The following is a 24,963-nucleotide window of genomic DNA, read 5'->3' as shown; positions in this document are numbered from 1 at the left end:
AAAAGTGACCCTTCCCCAGGGATGGATGAATCAAAGGGGGCATCCCTAGCTATTCAAGAGGAGAAAACCACAGCCCTTTTGCCCACCCCTAACCCTGTGAACTCCAGAAACAAATGCCCAGCAGGAGCAAGAGTAAAGTTGGCATTAACCGGAAGGGCTTGACATACACCTGCTTGGGACTCCACATTCGCTCTACCTATTTGGACCACGCCAGTGGTCAGGGTGACTACAGCCTCTCCTTCTTCAAAGACCGACTGCCGCCACATTTACTTCCTAATCCCCATGTGAAGACATACTGGGAACCCAGGAAGCACCAAATAGGAGGGATGTGATGAGCCAGAAGTTTACAATGAACTTTATGTGAAGAACTTTCTAGCAGCAGCAGCAGAGCATAATTTAGATTTTTTTTTTTCTGGAAACTGACAACAGCAAAAGAGAAGATAGGTGTGTTCAACTTCCCAGGCAGCCTGGACTCTAGATCATGAGACTGGCCGAGTCCTAGAGGATGGCGTGTAGACCACACGGTGTGCCCGTGACTGAAACTTGCCTCTCTCACTTGAGTCTGGGTAAAGTCCCACAGCCAGAAAGGTCAACTCTGCAGACAATCACAGCCCACCACACCTGCTTACCAACCAGACAGGCCTTCAGGAACAACATAAGCTGGGTGTGGTGGTGTTTGCCTTTCATCACAGCGCTCAGGAGGCAGAGGCACAGGCAGGGGGATGTCTGTGAGTTAAAGGTCTGGTCTACAGAGTAAGTTTCGGGACAGCCAGGGCTAAACAAACAAACAAAAAAAAGGGGGGGGGGAGCAAGGAAGATGATCTGTCCTGGTCTGTTACCAATCCAAGACCGGCTTGGTATGACAGCAGATTCCACTCAGCCCCGTGTGAACAAGTGGTGGTGCTCTGGGGTCATCGTGGTGACTGGTTTGGGGCTGGACAACTCTGCGGTAGCCCTCACAGGACACACACCACACAGGGATCTATCCAGTAACAAGATCACATGGCACTCTTCCCAGAGCTGCAACAGGGTGGGTCTCCACCGGCCACCACGGAGCAGCCGAGATTTGGCCTGTTCGGGAGTGGTGCCCACCCACCCACTTAGTCTGTCCACAGTGAGCTGGTAGGAGACCAGAGAAGAGCCAGACAGCTCCGTCTGCTCTGCTCACCCCACAGAAAGGCAGCCCAGCCCAGGGGGTCCTCAGAGTTGGCTCCCGGCTAGCCAATGAGAGACAGTAAGTAACCCGGTCTGTTGCAGGTGCCATCAGATGGGAGGCCTCAAAGCCCCGCCCCCAACCCTGCGTGCCCAAGATGAAGAGCTCCAGTTAGGCCTGAGCAGGCAGAGTCTTATAGGGGTTCAGGATGCCTTTGGGGTCCAGCAGGGCCTTGAGCTGTTGCATAAGCTTCACGGCCACAGGTGGCTTGCTGTAGCCGAGTACGTTCTTCTTCTTGAAGCCTAGGCCGTGCTCGGCACTGACGCTGCCCCGCTGCTCCGCGGTCCAGGCGTACACATACGGCTCCAAGGCGGTAAGCAGCTCCTGGCTGAAGGCTTCTGCCGTCACGTTCAGGTGAAGGTTGCCGTCCCCTGGGGAACGCGGGAACAGTTAGGCTGGGCAGGCCCCGAAAGCTGCCCCAAAGGTCAGCTCACACTTCTAATACCTCCTGAGATGTACTGTCCCCCCCTGGCCAGGGGACGGCACCCTGCCCGCCCTGGTTCTGAGCCACAACCCTTGCCCGTGCCTTCAACCCTCCGTGACTATGAATCGGAGCCGCTGAGCCCCATCTTATGGTACTTGGGGCAAGTGAGCCCCTGCTCAGAGCCAGGTGGGAAGCAGCAGGAAGTCCACAGGCACACTGCCCCCCCCCCCCCCCCCCCCCCGTCCCCGCACATTTCCCACGAGCTGAAGACGTCAGAGACTGGGAGGAATAAACAAGCCATTCCTGTCAAGCCACACCACCAGGACCTAAAGCATCACTTTCCCACCCTCCCCCAAATGACTGGAAACTGACTTTGGGCTAAAGAGACAGGCTGGTGAGAACCATTCCGCTGCCCAGCAGAGGACTTTTCAAACAATACTTGGAATAAGAGAAACAGTAGCAGAGTGTAGAGGCGCACATCTCAATCCCAGCACCCGGGAGGCAGAGACAGGTGGATCTCCATGAGTTTGAGGCCAGCCTGATCTACAGAGTGAAGTCCAAGCCAGCCGGGCTGCGGAGTGATACCTTGTCTCAAAAAACAAAAACAAAAACAAAGAAGAGAGAGAGAAAGAAAGCAAGGGCATCTTCTCAACCCAGGACTTGCGTCCTTTGCTGGGACCAAACCCAGAACTCAGCTGGCTGACACTGGTTTAACAAAATCTCTCTTACACCAGAGGAAACTGGAACTTTTGCTGGGTCTCACAGCCGAGTTAATATAAGATGGCATAATTGACCTGATACCCTGCCAAGTACTCTGCCTGTTTGTGTAGCCAACCTGCCGCTAAGAAAACAATGTAACAGCCAGCCTTAGGTGACTTGGACTTTCCCCATGTAATCAGATTTTACAGCCTAAACCAATGCATAGGTATAATCCTAAATAACTCTTCCATGCCCCTGACTCAGAGGGCAACAGGTTATCTGTATATATGTACGCGATGGCAATCATTTGCTGAAAACAGCCAACAGGTTGAGAAACAGCCGGAAATAACAAATCTCTGGCATAAACATCGGAGGCAGCACAGAGAGAACTTGATAGTGTACTTCACAATGCTGTTTGTTTGACTGAGTACTCCGGGGCCAGTTGGGGAAGGCTGGAGAAAATAACGTAATTGATTGGGAAATTCTGTTAATTTTTGTAAATTATCCCTCATTCATTGCCCCTGTGACCTTTACTGGGCTGTTCAATAAACATCAAGTTCTTTGTTAGAGACAGACAGACAGACAGCAATAGGAACACAGTCAAATTCACAGTCAGACATCAGGCAGGCAAAGGTAAACACACCACAGAGAGACCACAGACGAGACACAAGAGAGGTGGGGAATTCAAACTTGGGCTTGTTCTTGGTGGAACTGATTCAGGGGCAAGCGTTCAGCTCCTTCCTGAATGGGACAGCAATGTACTTTAGTGACTGTGAGGCTGTGTGTAGTATGTTTCACTCAGTTCACCACGGTGTGACTGTGCTCACCCAAGTGCCCGTATCCCACCACATGCTTGGCACGAGGGCCGAGGCGGGTGCGGAGGTCGATCACGAGGTCATAGAGCCGCTCCACGGGGAGGGAAATGTCATACTTGAACACGTAGCCGTCACGACTGAGCGCCTCGGTGATCCTCTCCCGAAGGGCCCACAGCATCTAGGACCATGAAAGGAAACAGAGCACACCTCATCAGGGCTCCTGGGGCCAGGGTCACTGAAAAGGTGTGGCTTTAATGCCGGTCTTCACAGATGCAGGCAGGGAGGCTGGGTGTGCAAAGGCTTGGGCGTGCAAAGGCCTGGGCTCTTGGAGGGACCAGTGGAAGCTGGATGGGGAAACCAAAGCAGAGCAGAAGGGAGCCTGGGGCAAGTTGTTCATTCAGAACTGTTCCATCATTACTTGGCTTTTGTACACTGAAGCCCACAAGAAGGACAGAGACCTATCTGCCCTCTGCAGAGTCAGCCACCACCCACCACCCTGTCACCCCACCCAGGACCTCCACCCCTGTGCCAGTCCCTGTAGAGACCCCATCATTTCAGGGAACATACCAAATAAAACATCTAAAAAATAGGGACTTACCCTGCCACATGCTGAGTGTGTGTGTGTGTGTGTGTGTGTGTGTGTGTGTGTGTGTGTGTGTGTGTGTGTGTTTACATATACTACATGTGAAGGTGTGAGGACAACCTTGAGTACTGTTCCTCAGATAGCATCCTCAAATGTTCCTCAGGGGTCTCTGAACAGCCTGGAACTCAAGGAACAGGCTAGGCTAGCTAGCCAATAAGCCACCGGGATTGGCTATCTCCACCTCCCCGGTACTCTGATTAGAAGCACATCCCACCATGCCCAGCTTTTTACAGGAGTTCCAGAGATCAAACTGTGGTCATCACACCTGCACAGGGAGTAATCTGCTGACTGGGCTGTCTCCACAGCCCCTCCTTCCCTCTCTGTCACCTCATGCCAGCTTTAACCCTGACCAACAATAAACCAGAGCCCCTCACCACCCTTCAGGCTACAGTCAAAACCCAAATCTCCCCAATTCTCTCAATTTTTTTTTTTTTTTTTTGCCTATGTCTGTGTGTGGGGTGTATGTGTGTGTGTGGTTTTTAGAGACAGGGTTTCTTTCTGTGTCTTAAAACTCGCTCTCGCCGGGCGGTGGTGGCGCACGCCTTTAATCCCAGCACTCGGGAGGCAGAGCCAGGCGGATCTCTGTGAGTTCGAGGCCAGCCTGGGCTACCAAGTGAGCCCCAGGAAAGGCGCAAAGCTACGCAGAGAAACCCTGTCTCGAAAAACCAAAAAAAAAAAAAAAAAAAACTCGCTCTGTAGACCAGATGGATTCTCAAACTCAGAGATCCGCTGGCCTCTGCCTCCCAAGTGCTGGGATTAAAGGCGTGCACCACCACCGCCCAGTTCTTTGTTTGATGGGTTGGTTTGTTTTGCTCAACTTTTACAGCCATCTAGGTCACTGCACCGGACTGCCCTGTTACCTACTCGTCAATCCCCACCACGGGCACATCCAGCTCTGGCAGGAACACGGTAGACACTGTACTGTGGTGCCTCCTGCTAGTCCTGACAGCCACCAGGCCTGGTGTCCCTAGCCTGTCCCTGTGCCCTAACTCTGCTCCTCTCCCACAAATGGCCCTAGGGGATATCTTCCTATCTTCCCATCTCATCAGCTGTTACCCTCACCTGAGCTGCCTCCCTCTAGGGCTCTGCTCAAGGCAGGGCTGACTGGGCAGTCACTGTGCTGGTGTGAGCTGCCTCCCTCCAGGGCTCCGCTCAAGGCAGGGCTGACCGGGCAGTCACTGCGCTGGTGTGAGCTTTGCTGTGCTCAGCCACCAGGTCACTGCTGAAATCCAACCAGTGGAATACCTAGTTCTCACAAGTCACAGAGACATCCCACATGTGCTGGGAGACGTAAGGGATACACGGCGTGAGCCTCCAGCAGGGTGAGGACAGGAACGGTCTGTATAAGGAGTCAGGGGCCTCTGTAGTGAGGTCAGCCCTCCGACCACAGCCATGACTTAGCTATTATGTGCCAGGCTGGAGTAAACAAGCTGCCCTTCGAAAGGCCACAGTTTCTCTCACATGTAGCATCTGTATTTAACTGTATGCACACATGTATATACATGTGGCACGAAAGCAGAAGAGAAGCCCTTTGGGACAAGCAAGGGGGCCCATGGGAAGAAGGAAGGAAGTGCTGAGGTTGGTGGCAGGGAAGAGATATGCGTCAGGCACAGTTTGTACGTCTAGCAATGTCACAACGCAGAGCGATAGAATCTTTCCTAAGAGCAAGGACAGAGGCCGGAGGCCGGAGAGATGAGTCAGTGGTTCAGAGCACTTGGTGCTGGTTCAGGGCACTTGGTACTGGTTCAGAGCACTTGGTGCTGGTTCAGAGCACTTGGTGCTGGTTCAGGGCACTTGGTACTGGTTCAGAGCACTTGGTGCTGGTTCAGAGCACTTGGTGCTGGTTCAGGGCACTTGGTACTGGTTCAGAGCACTTGGTGCTGGTTCAGAGCATTTGCTGCTCCCGTGGAGGACCCAGGTTCTTTTCAGCCACCCACATGGGGGCGGCTCACAACTGTCTGTAGGTTCCAGGAGATCTGGCACCCTCTATAGGCACAAGGTGTGCACTGCGCATACACAAAAGCAGGCAGAACACTCCTCCACGTAAAATACAAAAGAATAAATCTTAAAAAGCAAAGGCAGAGCGTGAATCATCTTAACTTTCCCAGACTCCTCTTTGGTCCTAAGGTTATCTGAGCTAATGGCCGCCTGACCCTTCCGCATTAGGCAGAACTCCACTTGTGCAGGCAGAAGCTGAGTTAGGCAAGAGGTTCAGACTTTCCGGGGCCTTTACTTCCCACAAGTCAGACATGCGCGGGTAAATAATCCTAATAAATTCCTTTATGTCGCCAGCTAGACATAGTCTTCCTTTAGCCTCCTATCTGGAGTAAATGCATGTCTATGTCTTCCTGGAAAGTCATGTGACAGCCTCCTCAAAACAATGACACTCAGGATGTCTCTGGATCCACACAGGGCCACCTTCTTAGGCCATGTCAGGAAACCCACCGCTGGGCCAGCTCCGTGGGTTAAAGCATTTGCTGTGGCAAGTCTGATGGCCTCATTCAGTCCTTAGAATCTAAGGTAAGAGAAGAGAACCAACTCCCAAAAGTTGTCCTGACCTCAACGTGTTTGCTGAAGCATATTACCCCCCCACCTCCTCCCCACACACACACAATAATAACTTTTTAAAAAGGAAAAAAGGCCAGAGAGATGGCTCAGCAGGTAAAGGCATTTGCTGTGTAAGCTTGGCAACCTGAGTTCAATACTCAGAATCTACATGGTGACAGAAGGAAAATGAATCTACAGAGTTTTCCCCTGGCCCTATACACATGCCATAACATGAGTACACATATGCACATACACGTGCACACACATAGAGTAATAAATTTTAAAAAGACAACTCAGGGCTTCTGGAGGAAAAAAAAACAAGGACCAGAGGGCAGGGGAACTCAGGACTCCCTAGGGCCCTCATTCAACATGAAAAGTCAGCAGAAACATCTTTAAAACCACCCTTGCACCAGACAAAGACATTCATGGATCAGACTCCAGAAAGGGGTCGTTCTAAACTCAAATCCAAGTCCAACACCAGTTCAGTATAAAGCAGGATGCTGAGATACCCCAGTCTCTCCCAGACCTTTCCTAGGAAATCTAGGAGGGGACATGGGAACCTTGAGGATTCAGAGTGAGCAGCTCTGCCATCAGGAGCATAAAAGTACCACATCAGGATAAAGGAGGAAGTTAAGGCCGAAATCGGGTGGAGAGTCCCATTTTCATCACCAGCAGCCCCAAAATCAATCTGTGGCAGAAAGGCGGCCTCACGGAATCAAATTGGCCACAAAGGTTGCCACGGTCCCCCGAACACTTTGATATGAAGTACTGCAATCACTTACACTTCAAGAAACATGGACAGTGGAGCTAGTATGCGGCTCAGCTCGGAGGGTTCTTACCTAGCAACAAGAAGCCTTAGGGTGGGTCACCGGAACCACCTAAACCCAGCATGGGAGACACATCTAAGCACTTGTGGAGTAGAGGATAGAGGATCAGAAGTTCAAGGATACCCTTAGTTATACAGCAAGTTCAAGGCCAGCTGAAGCTATATGAGAATGTGTCGTGTGTGTGTGCGCGCGTCCGCGTGCCAACCAACTAACAAAACAAGCATAACTATAAAGAAGAAGCTTTAAAAATACAATAGACTATATAACAGGCTGAACCTAGAGGTCAAAGCTCGAGGGAGGACTCAGGGGTTTTTCACACTCCCTAGGTGCCTTCCTTTTTTCTCTCTTCAAGACCAACGCCGGCTGCTCCCTGCAGCCTCTCTGCCCTCTGCTGGCAACTCACCATACTGCAGACAGCAGGACCAGAGCCAGACACCAGGAAAATAAAACTCGCAGTTTAGGGGGTGAGCAATTCCCAAACAGATAGATATGCCTCCTGCTCCTCTGTCCCCGCTCCAGGAGACCAAATGGCTTCCGGACAATATAGCAAGGCTGCTGTGGGATATTCCTTCACACTGTGTGAGTACATGTAGCTGTGACTGGTTTAGTAAACAAGCTGACTGCCCAATAGCTGGACAGGATAAAGTTAGACGGGAAAGCCAAACAGAATGATAGGATCAAGAAGGGCAAAGTCTCTGTGCATTTATCTTGGAACCAGCAGTTGAGACAGGAAAATTACTCCTACATAAGGCCTGTTCCTTAGGCACCCTATTCCCCAGGACTTGTTGGGCCTTTAGGCTTGCTTTCCTTAGCCCTTTCAGTTCTTCCTGCCTCTCCACACTCTAGACAAGTCTGTGGGGAGCTGTAGCCAACTTACAGCCAGCACACAGTGATGTAGATCGACTCACCATGCAGGCTGTAGGTGGGAAGATGTGTGGGGATATTTTGCTAATGTTAGTGATAATGATCTAGATAGCAAGAATACATTTTTTCACTACAAAGAGGTTTTCTTTTCTTTTCTTTTTTTTTTTAATGCCGAATGCTGTTTATTGAAGGAGGGGAGAGGTCTTAAATACAGGCTTACAGCACAATGGGAGAACACAGGAGGGCAGAAGTTCACTACCGATGTTTTACAATCTTGCATCTAAGTTGTTAACGCCCATTATGCAGGATACACGGAACTTCCCTTAAGCATTTAGGAGGGTAGAACCCGGCAGGGAATTAGCATAGGGAGGATATTAAGGTCAAGGTCAGCAAGCAAGGCAACAGTTACCCAAAACGGGGGGTCAGGGCCCTACAGGTCCCCCTTTCACTAAAAAATGAGCTTCTGACTTAGGTTGCGTGGGAAGTCAGCAGGTCACCTTACCTGTCATGGAGACGCCTGCCCAGGCCACACAGGCGATCTGTCTTAGGTTGGTGAGCGCCCCCCAGGCATTGCCTGTCTCTGAATACTCATTATCATACAGGCTCAATTGTGTGTGAGTTGCAGAGTTAACTGCTGCCAAAGATCTCAAAGTGGCACTGGGCTTGCAATCTGTGTATTTGACACAGAAAAGACCAACAGAGGTCCTATCCCACCCATAGCCAGTAGGCTAAAGGCAACTGAGCCATTCCCTTCCTTAACAAGCCTTACTGCAAATTGGAGTCCTTGTAAGATGATATCTCAAAGGCAAATGGAACTTGAATTTATAAATTTATAATTTTAAAAGCCAATCGAAATGTATATAACTATTGAATTAAATTTATCATGCCCAATAAAATGAAAGATTAATTAACCGTTGTAGCTACTTTTGCTGCCAGGGTCTCCACTGTGCTAGCTGTAGTAAGCAATTATGAAATGGTAATCCCAAAAACAGTAGCAGCGGTGGCCGCCACTGCTATAACAGCAACAACAGCAGCAGCAATGTCAAATTCTCTTCTGGAGTGTGTGGGCATCCACTGACATGAATACAACTCCAGGAACACGAACCACCGAGGCCCATTTTTCTTGATCCCAACACGACTTAGGCTGGCAGCTCTTCTGGAGAATCCAAAAGCATGGCTACAGTGAGGTTTTCTATCTATACCAGGAACCCAGTTGTAGCTTGACTACACACTACATCACTGCTAGACAGCTAAGGTCCTAGCTATGGGACTAGGAGGGAGAGAAGGCAGAAAGCAGTGTTACATCACCTGGACTTTCCTCTGGTCAGTGGCCATTGTGCCGTCGCTCACCAGGCCAGAGTTCAGCACCTTCTCCAGGACGTTGGTCAGCTTCTCAGCATCATGTCCTGCACAAGAGCCTGACGTCTCAACAAGGACATAGAATGGACTCTCTACAAGGGAGCAGGAGATACAGTGTAAGCCCCGGTTCCACCTGCTGGCATTCAGAGTTAGAACCACTTCACTCTAGGTCACGTGGCAAAGACAACGCTTCCAAGATGCTAAAGGTGACCTATGAACAGGAAGCACTCGGGCAGGCTAAATTTCACATGGTTTACATGTAAGTTTTCTGCTGGAAGAGAAAACAGACCAAAGGTGACCCTCTGTGTGAGGCCCCACCCTGCTCATTCTCAGCCTCATGGCTGGATCCAGTTGGGTACCTCCCTAGAGCCTGAGGTGGGACAGGGCCGGCACAGCATGGCAACTGTCGGCTCTAAGAACTGGCTTGTCTACTGTTACATGTTGTTTTATCTAAGTTGTTCTATTTACCAATAAAGACTCAGGAGTCAGATATTGGGGTGAAAACCTGCTAGATTAAAGATGGCAAGAAGGAACCAGCTAACTTTCCTAATTGGCTGGGAGAACCAGCAAGAGCGTCTCTTGTCTCTCCACTTGTCCCAAACCTTTTAAAAAGGCCCACGAGCCTATAAGTCCCTCCCTACTCCTTCTCTCTATCCATCTTCCTGGGTCCTCTGTACTCTCTACAGCTAATTCTTGTCAGCTAGTCACTGGTTCTACCCCCTGATCCAAGGTTAACACAGTCTCAGAGTTTCACAGTGTGATCAAATATCCCGCCATAACACTTACAAAACTCCAGAACCCCAGGGAAAGGCCACCTGTTGGTAGAAGATAGCTTCAGACATGGCTACTACATGCTAGAGGCCATAATTTCTACCACAAGAACTTGCTGTTTAAAATTAAATGTGTATCACTAACTTATTCAAGGGCACTCACTGTCCCCTTAAACACAACATTAAGGCTTCTTCCAGAACAATAAAAACTAGTTCATCCTACTACAGACTGAATACCAAGTGCTAACAACAGCAAAGCTTTCCTATACACAATGAACCATGGCCACACAATGCTCCTTGCCCACCTGCCCGCCTGGGACATGCCACTGCCCCAACATGCCCCACGGTGTCAAAGCGGCAGGGCAGCACTGCCCAACTGCACAGGAGTCGGTACCTTGTACTGGGTTGGTCAGGTGGAGGTGCTGTCCGACCAACTGCATGCATTCAGAATCCATGAACTCAAATGCAGACAGGATCTCACCCAGCATCCCCTTGCAGGTGCTGAATGTCTGCAGAACCTCAGTGAACCCAGGGCAACCTGCAACGGGACACAGTACATCAGGCACTACAGAGGGAAGGACAGCCGGGACCCAGGGCCTCACCCACCGCCTGGCCAAGTCACCCCCTTCTCAGCAGCAGCAGCAGCAGCATCAACTCAACTCACAACAAGTGGACAAGTAGAGAGTGACTATGAAGGGTTTGGTGCTCTAGAGAATACTCCACAGTTCAGCCCACAAGTTCACTTCAAGGTCTCAAGATCTGAAATTATGCCTAAGAACTGGCACAGAGCACTCACAAGGGCAGAAGGAATCAGAGAGGCACATCCTGGTAAAGTCTGTCAACACGGGTCCAGAGCCAAGAGCCATCAGAGACGGTCATTTCACTCACCCATCAGCAAGAAGGTCTAAGCTGGTCTCAGAGGTTCATCAAACACTCAGCTATGGACACCTGAGATCTCTGCAGTGCTACAGGGCTGGGGGGCCAAGGCACAGCCCCGGGGTAGCTGCCCCCAAGTATGGAAGCAGAAAGGAACCAAGGGACTGTATCCACAGGTATATGATTCAGAGACCATGTGGTAGGAGATGACACTCCTGTACTTTAGAAGATCCAGGACCACCGAGCAAAGCAACACAAACCCCCTGCAAGAGGAAACCACACTCGCCCTAGGCTTCTAGGAACCAAACTAACAATTGAGAATCAAGGCTCTGCTTACAACCCACGGTAGCTCAGAACACACAGACAAGACGCTATGAGAAACCAGGTCCTCCACGACAAGAAATGCTCTTGGATGCATCGATAGAGAACAAGAGACTGAGAAATGTCTGGTGCGGCAGACAGATGGAGAGTCAAAGAAATGGCCCATAAACAATGTTGTGACAGAGACTTTAAAAAGATAGACTACCTGGGGGCTGGGGAAATGGCCCAGTCTTTGGTAATGTGCTGGCTGTCCAAGCAGAAGGACCTGAGTCTCATCCTCAGCACCCACATGAAAAGTCAAGCATGGGACTGGAGAGATGGCTTGGAGGTTAAGAGTACTGGCTGCTCTTCCAGAGGTCATGGGTTCCGTTCCCAGCACCCACACGGCAGCTCACAAGCATCTGTAACTCTAGTTCCAGAAAATCTGACTCCTTCTTCTGGCCTCCATTGGCATTGCACGCACATGGTGCACAGACGTACATGCAGGAAAAACACCATGAGAGAGAGAGAGAGAGAGAGAGAGAGAGAGAGAGAGAGAGAGAGAAAGGGGGGAGGGAGGAAGAGGGGAGGGAGGGAGAAAGAGGGGAGGAGGGAGAGAAGAAAGGAGGGAGGGAGGCAGGGAGGGAGGGAGGGAATAAAGAAAAAAGCCAGGCGTTGTGGTGTACACATGGAATTCCTGCACTGAGCAAATACAGATGGATCTCTGCGGCTCACTGGCCGGCCAGCTTAGTCTAATCAGTGATTACCAAGACAATGAAAAATCTTGTCTCAAAAAAAGAGGTGGAACAATACCCAAGGTTGGCCTCAGGACTCCACAAGCATGCACAGAAATGTGTGCCCCACACACATGCACACACATCTACACAAATAAAATAAATAAATAGATAAAGGACATAATAAGAACAAACAACTGGGAAAAGACCACAAGCAAGACCTAGAGCCTCCTCTGGTAGGATGTGGTGAGTCAAGCATGCCTGTCTCCCTCCAGAACTCCAGCTTAGTTGAATGAGTCAGCTGCAGACAGAAGCTAGATAGGAATCGGAAAGGGATAAAGGAGAAAAACACGAACCCCCAAACCACGTCAGCAAAGGCAGGCCCTAGACAGAAGCTGCCTTCACGTCCGCTGCATAGAAAAGAAGTCCAATGGTGTGAGAGCCCTTTGCATGGAGAAGCTACAGCCAACTGTGGTGAGCTAGAGCGAGGGGGAGAGAGAAAGAGAGAGACCAATGGCCCCACAGCAATTTCCACCATGTCCCTGCTTCTCTCAGAGTCACACGGCACACTTCTTAAATCCAAGCACGGTGGGACCAAGAAGAAAAGAGCTTCAATTTTGTTAGAGTGAAGTGTGTTCTGATAAGAAACGGGTCGTCATCACTTCTGTTTCAAGCTACACTCTGGACAACTGGAGGGCCAGGACCCAGGTCTCCAGACAGGAAGCCGAGAGGCAAGAGCAACGGGCGCCTCTCATTCCAAGTTCACACCACCGTGTCCAGAGCGGCTGCCCACTCTCCGCTGGCGGGCTCAGAAGCAGGCTGAGGGGACCTACCGAGGAAAGCCACATTCACAGCCTTGGGCCTGGGTGGGCACAAGATGGATACAGCAGTGATGATTCCCAGGGTGCCCTCTGACCCAATGAACAGCTGCTTCAGGTCATAGCCTGTGTTATCCTTCCTCAGGGAGGTCAGGCAGTTCAGGATGGTCCCATCAGCAAGCACCTGGCAAGAAGAAAGAGGCCTCCCTGCATCAGCCACCCTTCCCTTCTCTGGAGACGCTGACCCAGCTCCAAACACCACCACCCCAAAAGCAGCCAGCCATAAACCCTCGGCCACTCCACCCACCCCACCACCATTTACTTCAGGATGAAGCCTGGGGAGGAACAGAACCTGCGGTGGGACTGGAGGAACGACTTTTCTCCCCAGTTAGAGCAACACACTCCCAACCTCATCTTCAGCCAAGAAGGTCACTGTCTGGCTGCGGGAGGGAAACCCACCCAAGGCAAAGAATACACAGGGGACCCATCTGTGGAGGGCAGGGATCACAGCTGGAGGGAGAGGGGGGAAGCAGAGCTGGTCCAGTGAGGGGCGTGGCTAGGAAGAGCAGGGGACACAGATGAGGAGGGCCAGGAGCATGGCCGCAAAGGGAGGGAACACATCTGGGAGAGGCAAGGAACCTCCAGAGCCGGGGAACAGGGAACACACCTCAGAGGCAGGAAGCCCAGGAAAGGGGAAGGAGGAGCACAGCTGGAGACAGGAGGAGCACAGCTGGAGACAGGAGGAGCACAGCTGGATAGGAGCACAGCTGGATAGGAGGAGCACAGCTGGATAGGAGGAGCACAGCTGGGGCTAGACGGGGAGCACAGCTGGAGACAGGAGGAGCACAGCTGGAGACAGGAGGAGCACAGCTGGATAGGAGGAGCACAGCTGGATAGGAGGAGCACAGCTGGATAGGAGGAGCACAGCTGGGGCTAGACAGGAGGAGCACAGCTGGAGACAGGAGGAGCACAGCTGGATAGGAGGAGCACAGCTGGATAGGAGGAGCACAGCTGGAGACAGGAGGAGCACAGCTGGATAGGAGGAGCACAGCTGGGGCTAGACAGGAGGAGCACAGCTGGAGATAGGAGCACAGCTGGAGACAGGAGGAGCACAGCTGGAGACAGGAGGAGGAGCACAGCTGGAGACAGGAGAGCACAGCTGGAGATAGAAGCACAGCTGGAGACAGGAGGAGCACAGCTGGAGATAAGAGGAGGAGCACAGCTGGAGATAGGAGGAGCACAGCTGGAGATAGGAGGAGCACAGCTGGAGATAGGAGGAGGAGCACAGCTGGAGACAGGAGAGCACAGCTGGAGACAGGAGGAGCACAGCTGGAGATAGGAGGAGCACAGCTGGAGACAGGAGGAGCACAGCTGGAGATAGGAGGAGCACAGCTGGAGATAGACAGGAGGAGCACAGCTGGAGACAGGAGGAGCACAGCTGGAGACAGAAGGAGCACAGCTGGGAGGACTGAAGAGCAGAGAACAGCCCTGCCTGGAGGTTTCCCCCACATCTGAGGCCCTAGGTCTCAAAGGCATTGCTGGTTCCCATGGTACATCTGAGACTTGGTGGCTAGTACTTCAAGCCAGAGGCTTACTGAACTTTCAGGACAGTAAGTACAGAAAAACAGTAATAGTAGTAGCCGGCAACCAACCAGATAACAGCTACTGGGACACTGGCACTAACTGGAGAAAGCATGGTTTTATATTTGCCCTGGATACCTGGGTAAATAAGACAGAAGCTCTGCCCTTAGGACCCACCAGTAGGTGGGTAAGGAAGTTAGTCTTCATTGTCCACTTTACCGACAGAAACTCGGGAGCTGGGGGATCACTTGGTGGGTAAAAATGCTGCACGAGCTGAGAACCTGAGTTCCAATTTTCGGCACCCATGTAAAAAGCTGGGTCTAGAGCCTGTGAGATGGGTCGGGGGTAAGGGCACCTGCCACTAAGCCTGGCAACCCAGTTCCATCCCATAATCTACATGGCAGAAGGAGAGAACCAACTTCCACAAGCTGGCCTCCACATATGTGCCATGGTATGCACACACATGCACACATACAATAAACATGGAGAGCCAGGCATGGCAGCACATGTCTTTAATCCCAGCACTCAGGAGGCTGAAGCAGGTGGATCTCTGTGAGTTTGAGGTCAGCCTGGTCTACAAAGTGAGTTCCAGGCCAGCCAAGGCTACACAGAGAAATCCTGACTCAATAAACAAACAAACAAATAAATAAATGAGAAAGCTGGACATGACCATGGTGCCTATAATCCCACCACTGGGGGGCAGAGATAGCACTCCGAGCACTGGCCAACCAGTCTAGCCAGCTGGCGAGCTCCAAGTTCATTAAAAGTTCAGAAAACAAGGTGAAGAGGGATGGAAGACATTCAAGTTTGCTCCCTCCCTCTCTCTCTCTCTCTCTCTCTCTCTCTCTCTCTCTCTCTCTCTCTCTCTCTCTCCTCCTTCTTCCCTTCCTCCCTCCCTCCCTCTCTCTCTCTCTCTCTCTCTCTCTCTCTCTCACACACACACACACACACACACACACACACACACACACACACAGATTGATCAATTTTTAAATTTAAATTACGATGGAGTACTGGACCTGTGGTGTCTATGTGAGTGTTTCCGGAAATATTTAACTAAGGTGGAAAAGCTCCCGTTGAATGGGGACAGCAAGCAACAACCAGCCCCAGCTTGGTTAAAATGGGCTGAGCACCAGAATTCATTGCTTTGTGCTTCCTGACACAATGTAACAAGCTCCCTCACATTCCTGACGCCATCCTTTCCCTGCCGTGATAGGACTGTATCCTCTCAAACCGAGTCAAAACAAACCCCGTCTCCCTTACATTACTTGTCAGTTACTTTATCCCAGCCCCACAAAAAGTAACGAATATAGCAAGGGTTCAGGGAAGGGGCCTCAAGGGCCCGGAAGCTAAGCTGGCAGGGGTGTGACTTCCATACCAAGTTGGCCTTAGCTAGCCTTCCTCATTCTCCAATTCCTGGAAGTCTGGCACAAGTTAGTGTCGCTGCCTGAGTGAAGTGTCCCCTGGCGGCTCCTTATTTGGCCTCCATATGTCCCTGAGGCACCTAGAGCCAGTAACCATTACAGCAGGGTCCCTAACCTGGAACAGATACACACTCACCAACATAGGCCCGTGTCCTGCCACCACTGCCAAGACAACAGCCTCAGACTGAAGCCAGGGCATCCCCAGGGCAGGCGTGCACCTTGTCGGAACCCAGCTCACCACTTCCAGGCCCAGGACAGTCCCTCGAAGCGAGCCATAGCGCAGAAAGCGCAGGCCACCAGCATTGGTTGCCACATTGCCCCCAATGTGGCAGCTGCCCTTCGCTCCCAAGTCCAGCGGCATGATGAAGTCTCGCTCCTGCACATAGTGACTCAGCTCCTCCAGCACACAGCCTGCCTGGCAGACCAGAATTCCTGCAAAGAGCAACGGAGTTACCAACAACGCCTGGCTTTCTAGGGGTGTGAGAAGGCTCACTGCTGAGAAACCCCAAACTCCTCTGTAGGTAAGAACCTCCCAGAAGGAGTGTTCTCAGAAGTCAAGGAAGAAGGATGTCTTCCTGCTAATCAGGAAAAATAAAAAACAAAAAAATCAAACTTGGTCCTTTGTAATTACAATATAAAACAAGGAAAACTAGGAAGGCCAAAATGGAGAAGAGTTCTTGTAGAACTAAGGGGAGTGAGTGGAAGAAAGCACAGTTACCAAGCAGCGGCCTCAGCTTGGGGGAGCATTGGGCTCCCTAGTTACATTGTTTACTTTTGGGTGGTGAAAACCATTGCTGTCAGCTGCCAACAACAGTCCCCCCACAGCAATCCAGCCTCGTGTGGGAGAAGGCTATGAAGCCCCTTTGCAGGCATCACTGCTCGGCCATACCTGTCCACGACCAGCAGCCATGGCAAAGTCTGGTCGCAAACAGGACTTGTGTGACACGTCCACAAGTGTGAGCCACCTAGTGACTTACAGCACACACAAGATGGCCCTGATGCAGCTGCCAGTTCTGTCCCAGCCAGGACCACACACATACATACACCACATACACACACACACACACCACACACACACACACACCACACACACACACACACACACACACACACACACACACACACACACTCACCACACCCCACACACACCATACACACCACATACACACACCATACACATACATACACCACACACACACACACCACACACACACAACATACACATACATACACCACACACACACACACACCACACACACACACACCACACATACATACACCACACACACACACACACACACCACACACACACACACCATATACACCACACACACACACACCACACACACACCACACACACACACACACACACACACACACCACACACACACCACACACACACACACACACACACACGGATCAACACATCTGCTAGCCTAAGCACAGTCCCAGGCTAAGGAGGAAAGACATCCTCATCGGGCACTAGGAAGGACAGAGGAGTTTGGAGCACACAGACACACAAGCTTACCAGATACATCATGAAAGCTGATGACCTGATTCATGAGGGCAGTGGACAGGATGACTTCATCAAAGACAGGGACGCTGCCCCCCACCATGCCAGTGTTGCCCCCCTGTGGGTTCACAGCCAAGTTCCTCTTATGGCAGTGCCTGGGACACACACAGTATATACATCAAGCCTTGCCCATACAACCCTCCCATCGCCAAAGGGCGGGCTACCAAGCTGACACCTGTCTCCCAAACCTGATCTCCTTTCTGGGCCTTCCTGCTACAGGGCCTCTTCCCCCAATACCCTGTGAAGAATTTAAGGGACAGCCCACCCCAAGTTGTACCCAGAGAAAGGGAGGCTGCCATGGTCTCTGGGGCCTGGGGAGGAGGTCTATGTGGCCTAATTCTAACACCTTCAGGGCCTTCTCATGGTTTGTAAGAGTCAGCGACACCACCTGTACCTCCACCACCCTGGCCCCTCTAATCCCACTGCTGTAGACTGAGTTCTGAGCCTGGCCCACCAGCCCTTGGGCTGTGCCTCTGAGACATCCTCCAGCTGGGTACTCATGCAGATAGGGATCTGGGGAAAGGGATGCCCTTGCCCATAAGCACCCAGTGAACCCCAAGGAAAGCAAACTACAGGGATCTTCTACTGGGCAGGTATGCATGTGGCCCATGGTGTCGTAAAGCACTGACTGAAGACATCTCCTCACCTAAGAATGCAGGATATTTCCTCTTACCTGAGGATCTGGGACACTTCCTCAGAGGTCTGGGGCCTCAGCAACACTTTGCTACAGCCTGAGACAAGAATAAGATTCGTCAGAGCACATGGAGGGATGTGGCTCAGGCACAATCCTTCTCTTTGACAGGCGAAGGTGATGAAGACCTCTGATCCCAGCACTCGGGAGGCAGAGGCAGGTAGATCTCTGAGTTCAAGGCCTCCCTGGTCTACAGAGTGAGTTCCAGTTCAGCCAGGGCTACACAGAGAAACACTTGTCTCAAAAGAAGAAAAAATAAAGAAAAGAAAAAAAGAGTATGTAGGTATCCTCCTTGCCCTAGTCTCTCCCTGTCCTCTCCCTGATAATCCACCTGTCCTGGCTAATTCCTAGTTTATGTCAACTTGACACAAGCTAGAGTCATTTGAAAGAAGGGAACCTCAATTGAGAAAATGCCTCCATAATAAGATCTAGCTATAAGGCATTTTCTTAATTGGTGATTGATGGGGGAAGGCCCAGCCCATGGTGGGTGGTACCATTCCTGGGGTGGTGGCCCTGGGTTCTATAAGAAAACAGGCTGAGCCAAGCCATGGAAGTAAGCCAGCAAGCAGCGTCCCTCTATGGCCTCTGCATCAGCTCCTGCCTCGTTTCCTGCCCTGTGTGAGTCCCTGTCCTGACTTTCTTCAATGATGATCAGTGATATGGAAGTATAAGCCAAATAAACACTTTCCTCCCCAAGTTTCCTTGGTCATGGTGTTTCATGACAGCAATAGTAACCCTAACTAGGACACCGCCAAAGGACCATTCCATCTCACCACTCACCCATCTCAAGCCTGGCTGCCCAATGCTCCTGTTGCTCCCTAGCCTTTTCCTGGAGAACTCATTAGGACTTCAGTATCTACTCATATTGGGGACAAATCTATGGTGGCTCACAGAGGCTCCCTAGTAAGACCTTACTCAAGAGAATCTGAGCTTGCTTTACCCAGCACGGCTGCATAATGGGATGACTTGGTCACAGGTGTGGTTACCAGGTGTTTTGAAGGGTCTACCCTTGGCTGTACGTTGTGCTTTGATCTTGAAAGGGGGAGGTCTTTTGCCTTTCCTCTTGGCAATGTATAAAAAATCCATCAGAATAAACCTTGAGGCGGCTGGATATTGACCCAGGGCCTCCCGAAGCCTGTGTCTCTGTCTTTCTAGTTGGCTATATTTCTATCTAATTTTCTACATTTTCTATATCTCTATCTAATACTTCCTCATTCCTCTCTCCTCCCCCAAGAACCCTTCAACAGATCGAAATCTGACTTGCTGTCTATTTTAATAAAGAAGAAACACAGTCATGTCCGTAGTTTATGCATGTCCATGGCTGCCAACACCCCTCCAAACTTCTATTTACCTTGCCTCTACACCCACTAGCAATGACAGACACTTCCTCCATCTACTGCAGGCAACCCGCTTGCCACCTGGAGTCCCACACCTGTGCAGCTCACTCGTGGACGGTTCTCCACTCCTGCTCCCTGCTGCTCATTGCCTTTCTTTCCCCCCTTTCGACCCATCTTCCCCCATCATCCCCATCAGCTCCATAAACCAGCTAAAATGCTCTCATCTCACAACAGAAAAAGGAAAACAAACCTCCTCCGGCCTGGACTCCTACAAAATGCCCTCACTTCCCCAACCGCTGGATGATAGTGACCATTCCAGGAAACACCCAAGAGAACTGCCTCCTTCCTCCAGCCTGGAGTCAGCTCCAGCTTTTGTCTTTCACCAAGGTCACTGATGGGGCCCACAGCTCTGAGTCAAGTTCACTGATGGCATCTAGCTCAATCAGTAATTACACGTAGCAATCTGTGCCCCCTCACTGAGCCTTTCCCCACTGGCTCTACACCATACTCCTGTGGCTCCCTGCTGTCCCTTGGTTTCTCAGTCTCCTCAGCTGGCTCTCTTCTTCTCCACTAACAGTCTTGGGACCCAGTGGCCCCAACGCTGGACTCCAGATTGGCCTGTCACTCAGCCCAATGGCTGCATCTATCTGTACAAACCCAAACTCTGTTTTCCCAGAGGACTGGCTCTCCTGTGCTCCTTTCCACCCAGTAAACAGAGATCCAGGGTTCCAATGTCCACACAGCTGTACTGTTGTTCCTCTTTATCCCATCAACAGACCTAGAGACAATTCTTTCCAATCCCCCTGGAACCTGTGATGTTTCAATTTTTATCAGATCTTTCCAGCAAGAGACCATCCATGAAGTATTGAACCAGGATGCCTGGCTCCCAAGTGTCCCTATTTCCTGTCCAATGCATTATTTTCTGTATATTGTTGCCGAGTACTTCTCTTTATAGCAAGAATATCATGATGTGTTTTCAAGTCGGATGAAAATCACTTCAGAAGAGAAAATGAGATGTAGTTACTGCTCGGCCTGGACTACTGAGCACTGGAAACAGGTGCACGAGGAAGAGGCTCATAGCACCAATGTGCAACAGGTAACAGCAAGATCACCATTCAAGCACCCCTCTCTATAGAGATACATGGATCCCCACAAAGATGGAATCTTAACCTGGACCCTATATGAATGGCTTGATATAGAAATAAGCTCTTTTAAAAAAAAATTTTTAATGTATTTTTTTTTTAAGATTTATTATTTATTATGTATACAGAAGAGGGCGCCAGATCTCATTACAGATGGTTGTGAGCCACCATGTGGTTGCTGGGAATTGAACTCAAGACCTCTGGAAGAGCAGTCGGTGCTCTTAACCTCTGAGCCATCTCTCCAGCCCCTAAAGTATTTATTTTTATTTCATGTATGTTGGTGTTTTGCCTGCCTGTATGACTGTGTGAGGGTGTCAGATCCTCTGGAACTGGAGTTACAGACCGTTGTGAGCTGTCATGTGGGTGCTGGGAATTGAACCCCAGTCCTCTCAAGAGCAGCCAGTGCTCTTAACTGCTGAGCCATCTCTCCAGTCCAATACAGGAATAGGCTCTTGATTAAGATCTAACGTTGAGAGCTGGAGATGGCTGAGGAGTTAAGAACAGTACAGAAGACTAGAATTTGGTTCCCAGAACCCACACCTGGATGGCGTTTCTCTGTGTAGCCCTGGCTCTCCCAGAACTCACTCTGTAGACCAGGCTGGCCTTGAACTCCAAGATCCGCCTGCCTCTGCCTCTATGCTGGGATTAAAGGTGTGAGCCGGGCTGGAGAGATATCTCAGTGGTTAAGAGCACTGGCTGTTCTTCCAGAGGTCCTGAGTTTCCCAAAAACCACATGATGGCTCATCTGTAATGAGATCTGGCGCCCTCTTCCGGCATGCAAGCAGAACACTGTATACATAATAAGTAAATAAAAATCTTTAAAAAAAAAAAAAAAAAAAAGTGTGAGCCACCACCGCCCAGCTAATAAATCTTTTTTAAAAACAGACAGAAGAGGACAAGAATTGAGGCAACATAAATACAGAAGCAGAAGCCAGAGGGATGCTCCCAGGAACACCTGGGGTCACCAGAAGTTCAGAGGGCAGGAAGGACCCTCCCCCAGAGGCTGCAGAGAACACACCTGATTTTGGACCCCGGGCCTCTGGAACTGAGAGGGGTGCCTTTGGTGAAGCTGTAGGCAGTAGTATCTCAAGTCCTCACTCCAGCCAAGGGCTGCTTCACTTTTCAATCTGCCCATCTGACTCTCTGAAGACCTCGGTGGTGTCTCCCAAGGCACTGAAGGCATACTCACAGTGAACTCTACTCCCCTCACCTACACTGTCTTCCTGGTCTCTGCCCTTTGATCTTTTACTCCACTGCCCAGGTCCTGACTCACCCCGGAGGGCCCTCAGCCAGTCCACATTGCATGCTTCCAGTTGCTCTGGATCTGTGATAACTCTGCCGGGTATGATGCGTTCAAAGGCAGCCAGGTCCTCCTCAGACACAGTAGAAAACGGCAGGCGTTGCACAGGGTATCGCTCAGGGGTTAGCATCACCTCAGGGCTGCCAGAGACCGAGGAGCGCCCTCTGCAAGCCAAGGGTCTGTATGTATCACGAGGGCAACCCAGCCACTTCTGCCCCACTGAGGTTCCCTGAGTGTACGTCCTCCTCCATCCTGGAGACGCCCAGAGGAGCCTCGCAGAACATCTGGGCACCAAATGGAGCACCATTGCTCCTGCCCTAAAAAATAAGCAAATAAGTAAATAAATTGAACTTGTGACTCATGAGCAATGAAGTAATGGGAAAGCCCTACAATGGCCTCCTTGCCACATCTGAAGTCACATACACATTGCCTAGAGCAGCAGTTCTTAACATGCAGGTCACGACCTCTTTGGGGTCACATATCAGATACCCTGCATATCAGTATCTACACTACAATTCATAACAGTAGCAAAATTACAGGTATGAAGTAGCAACGAAATAATTTTATGGTTGGGGGTCACCACAGCATAAGGAACTGTATTGAAGGGCCACAGCATGAGGAAGGTTGAGAGCCACTAGGGTAGAGGAAGAGTGTGGCTTGGCCCTAGAAAGATGGGGGTAAGGGGTGTCAGGCTGCAGGACACAGAGGATGCGATCCGTAGAAGGGTTCGGTTCTGAATGACTGGCCCAGCATAACAGTCCCGTGAATTCACTGAGTAGGATACTTGGCGGTGGTGGTGCATTCTCTCTTGGGCGTTGTATTTTAGCGTTTGCAAACAGCGACCGCTTTTCCAGGCCCTTCCCCTTTAAAACAAAACTAGGTTTTAAGGCACGGAAAGGGAAGGTATCACGGAATCGTGAACCCAAACGAGTTGAAGGCAAATTCACATTCTACGTCTACTTTGCCACAAGTTTTAAAAAGCCTGGGTAATCAACAAAAATGTCCTGGAGGGAAGGGAAATGAACTGCGACAGTGCATACCGGCTAGGGTAAGGCAGCTCACACAGGTCGCTATCCACCAGCTGCCACCTTCCAACTGAAGGTTCTACTTGGCCGCCGCTTCCGCCTTACCTGAGACGGAAAAAACACACCTCAGCATGCGCGAAGCAAGCGCATGCGTCATGTGCTGTGACGTCCGGGAGGACAAGCTATTTGCATTTCCAGCCACCACGGCCTGGGAGTTGTTGCGGGTGGAAACGCTGCACATGGGCTCGCACCGCGGCACTCCCGGCTCGCTCCCGACCCGTGCAATCACTTGACAGGCCACAGCCCGGGCTGCATAGACCCGGACACCAACGCCCACCCCCCTGGAACTGCAGCCGGCCCACTACGCACCCTAGCGTCCGTCCGACTGCAAAAAAAAATGTGTCCTCTCCCGCACCCAGGTCCCCACCCCCCGGCACCACCGTAGGCCTCGACCAGAAGGGGTGGAGCGAGCGACTGCGCATGTGTGTCGGCCCTCCCTTCCAGACCCCGCCCTTCCGCCCTGACTCCACCCTCCCAGTGCTCTGGCTGTGAGCTCCCGTGGAGACCGTTCTGCTTTGATCAGAATGGACTCCATGCGGATGTCCCAGCACACGTGGACACACATGTAGGCATAACACTCATACATGCAAAATAAAAATATGTAAAATAAAAATAAATAAATCTTGAAGAAAATGTCAGGGCTGGGCGGTGGCATTCGGGAGGCAGAGCCAAGGCGGATCTCTGTGAGTTCAAGCCCAGCCTGGTCTAGAGTGAGATCCAGGACAGGCTCCAAAGCTACACAAAGAAACTCTCTCAAAAAAAAAAAAAGAAGGAGGCCGGGCGGTGGTGGCGCACGCCTTTAATCCCAGCACTCGGGAGGCAGAGCCAAGCGGATCTCTGTGAGTTCGAGGCCAGCCTGGGCTACCAAGTGAGTTCCAGGAAAGGCGCAAAGCTACACAGAGAAACCCTGTCTCGGAAAACCAAAAAAAAAAAAAAAAAAAAAAAAGAAGGAAAAAGAAAAAATGTCAGGTGGTACACACCTAGCACTTGGGAGGCAGAGGCAGGCGGATCTCTGTGAATTCTAGCCCAGCCTGGTCTACAGAGCAAATTCCAGGACAGCCAAGGCTACACAGAGAAACCCTGTCTTGCTGACCAGTGTCTAGAAACTCAGCACTGTCCAAGGGAATGTCTAAGTCAACTCAGTAATGTATATATTAGCCCTGAGTCCTATGTGAAAGCTCTAATCTTTAATGTGACTGGGAACAGGGCCTACATGTATGTAATTAAGGCTAAGAGGGACTTACTGTTGAGACCTGCAGGACTTGTTACAGAGCAACACTATGGACTGAGGATGTAGCTCAGTGGGTAGAGCGCTTGCCTAGTATGCTCAAGGTCCTGTATATCACTATGTAGGCCAGGCTGGTCTGAAATTAGCTATATAGACCAGGCTACCTCAAGCTCGGAGAGATCAGCCTGCCTGACCCCCCAAGTGCTGGGATTATGGGCATGTGCCACCACCATACCTGGCAGTGCAGTAATCCCAGCACCTGGGAGGTAGAGGCAGGTGGATCTCTTTTGAGTTCGAGCCCAGCCTGGTCCGTGGATTTCCAGTACAGCCAGAGCTACATAGTGAGACCCTGTCTCAAAAATAAGTAAGAAATTAGAAACGATGCTGGAGAACTCCCTTCCTACCTACCCCATTCACCTCGCCACGTAAGTGTAGTGGGAAGGCGGCCGCCTGCAACCCAAGGAAAGCCCTCAGCAGGTGTCAACCCTGGTTCAGTCTCCAGAACTGAGGGGAATAAGTTTTGTTAAGCACCCAGTCTGGGTTTTTTTTTTTTTGTGAATGTGTGTGGAAACTGCCCCACCAGACGAGGGCAGTTCTCAAACGGATGCCAACAATCTCAGGAATTGCCCAGGGGAGGCGCAGCACACATCGGGCAAGTGTTCCTACCAGAGAGACCGAGGCAGCCCCGCCCCTCAGTGAGACCTCACAGAGCA

General features: G+C 51.0%; 1 protein-coding gene across 4 annotated transcripts; it reads right to left on the bottom strand.

The window, feature by feature from the left end:
- Window positions 1-329: 329 nt before the first annotated feature.
- On the bottom strand, window positions 330-23,451 carry D2hgdh (D-2-hydroxyglutarate dehydrogenase). 4 transcript variants are annotated; one of them, XM_042259904.2, is made up of 11 exons: window positions 23,332-23,451; window positions 22,978-23,067; window positions 21,911-22,254; window positions 18,141-18,198; window positions 17,423-17,562; window positions 16,133-16,326; window positions 12,905-13,073; window positions 10,556-10,699; window positions 9,341-9,483; window positions 3,164-3,329; window positions 330-1,584 (listed from the first exon to the last, which is right to left on the bottom strand). In XM_042259904.2, exons 3-11 carry the CDS (start codon window positions 22,242-22,244, stop codon window positions 1,325-1,327), a joined length of 1,608 nt encoding a protein of 535 aa, XP_042115838.1. In that variant the 5' UTR covers window positions 22,245-22,254; window positions 22,978-23,067; window positions 23,332-23,451; the 3' UTR covers window positions 330-1,324. The 4 variants fall into 4 exon arrangements, with proteins under 4 accessions (XP_042115838.1, XP_042115841.1, XP_042115840.1 ...); XM_042259907.2 differs by lacking the exon at window positions 22,978-23,067 and having other exon boundaries at window positions 23,332-23,428; XM_042259906.2 differs by lacking the exon at window positions 22,978-23,067 and having other exon boundaries at window positions 23,068-23,349.
- Between the last annotated feature and the right edge of the window lie 1,512 nt (window positions 23,452-24,963).

Source organism: Peromyscus maniculatus, chromosome 13 (assembly GCF_049852395.1).
Source record: "Peromyscus maniculatus bairdii isolate BWxNUB_F1_BW_parent chromosome 13, HU_Pman_BW_mat_3.1, whole genome shotgun sequence".
Taxonomy (NCBI): Eukaryota; Metazoa; Chordata; class Mammalia; order Rodentia; family Cricetidae; genus Peromyscus; species Peromyscus maniculatus.
Note: the sequence above shows the minus strand (reverse complement) of the source record. Positions and strands in the feature narration are given on the sequence as shown.

Coding starts and splice junctions, on each gene's coding strand:
- D2hgdh (XM_042259904.2), bottom strand. CDS start 22,244: ATGGTGCTCCATTTGGTGCCCAGATGTTCTGCGAGGCTCCTCTGGGCG. Junction 17,563..18,140: donor GAAGTGTCCCAGATCCTCAG/GTAAGAGGAAAT, acceptor TGTGTGTCCCAG/GCACTGCCATAAGAGGAACT. Junction 10,700..12,904: donor TGTGAATGTGGCTTTCCTCG/GTAGGTCCCCTC, acceptor GTCCCGTTGCAG/GTTGCCCTGGGTTCACTGAG.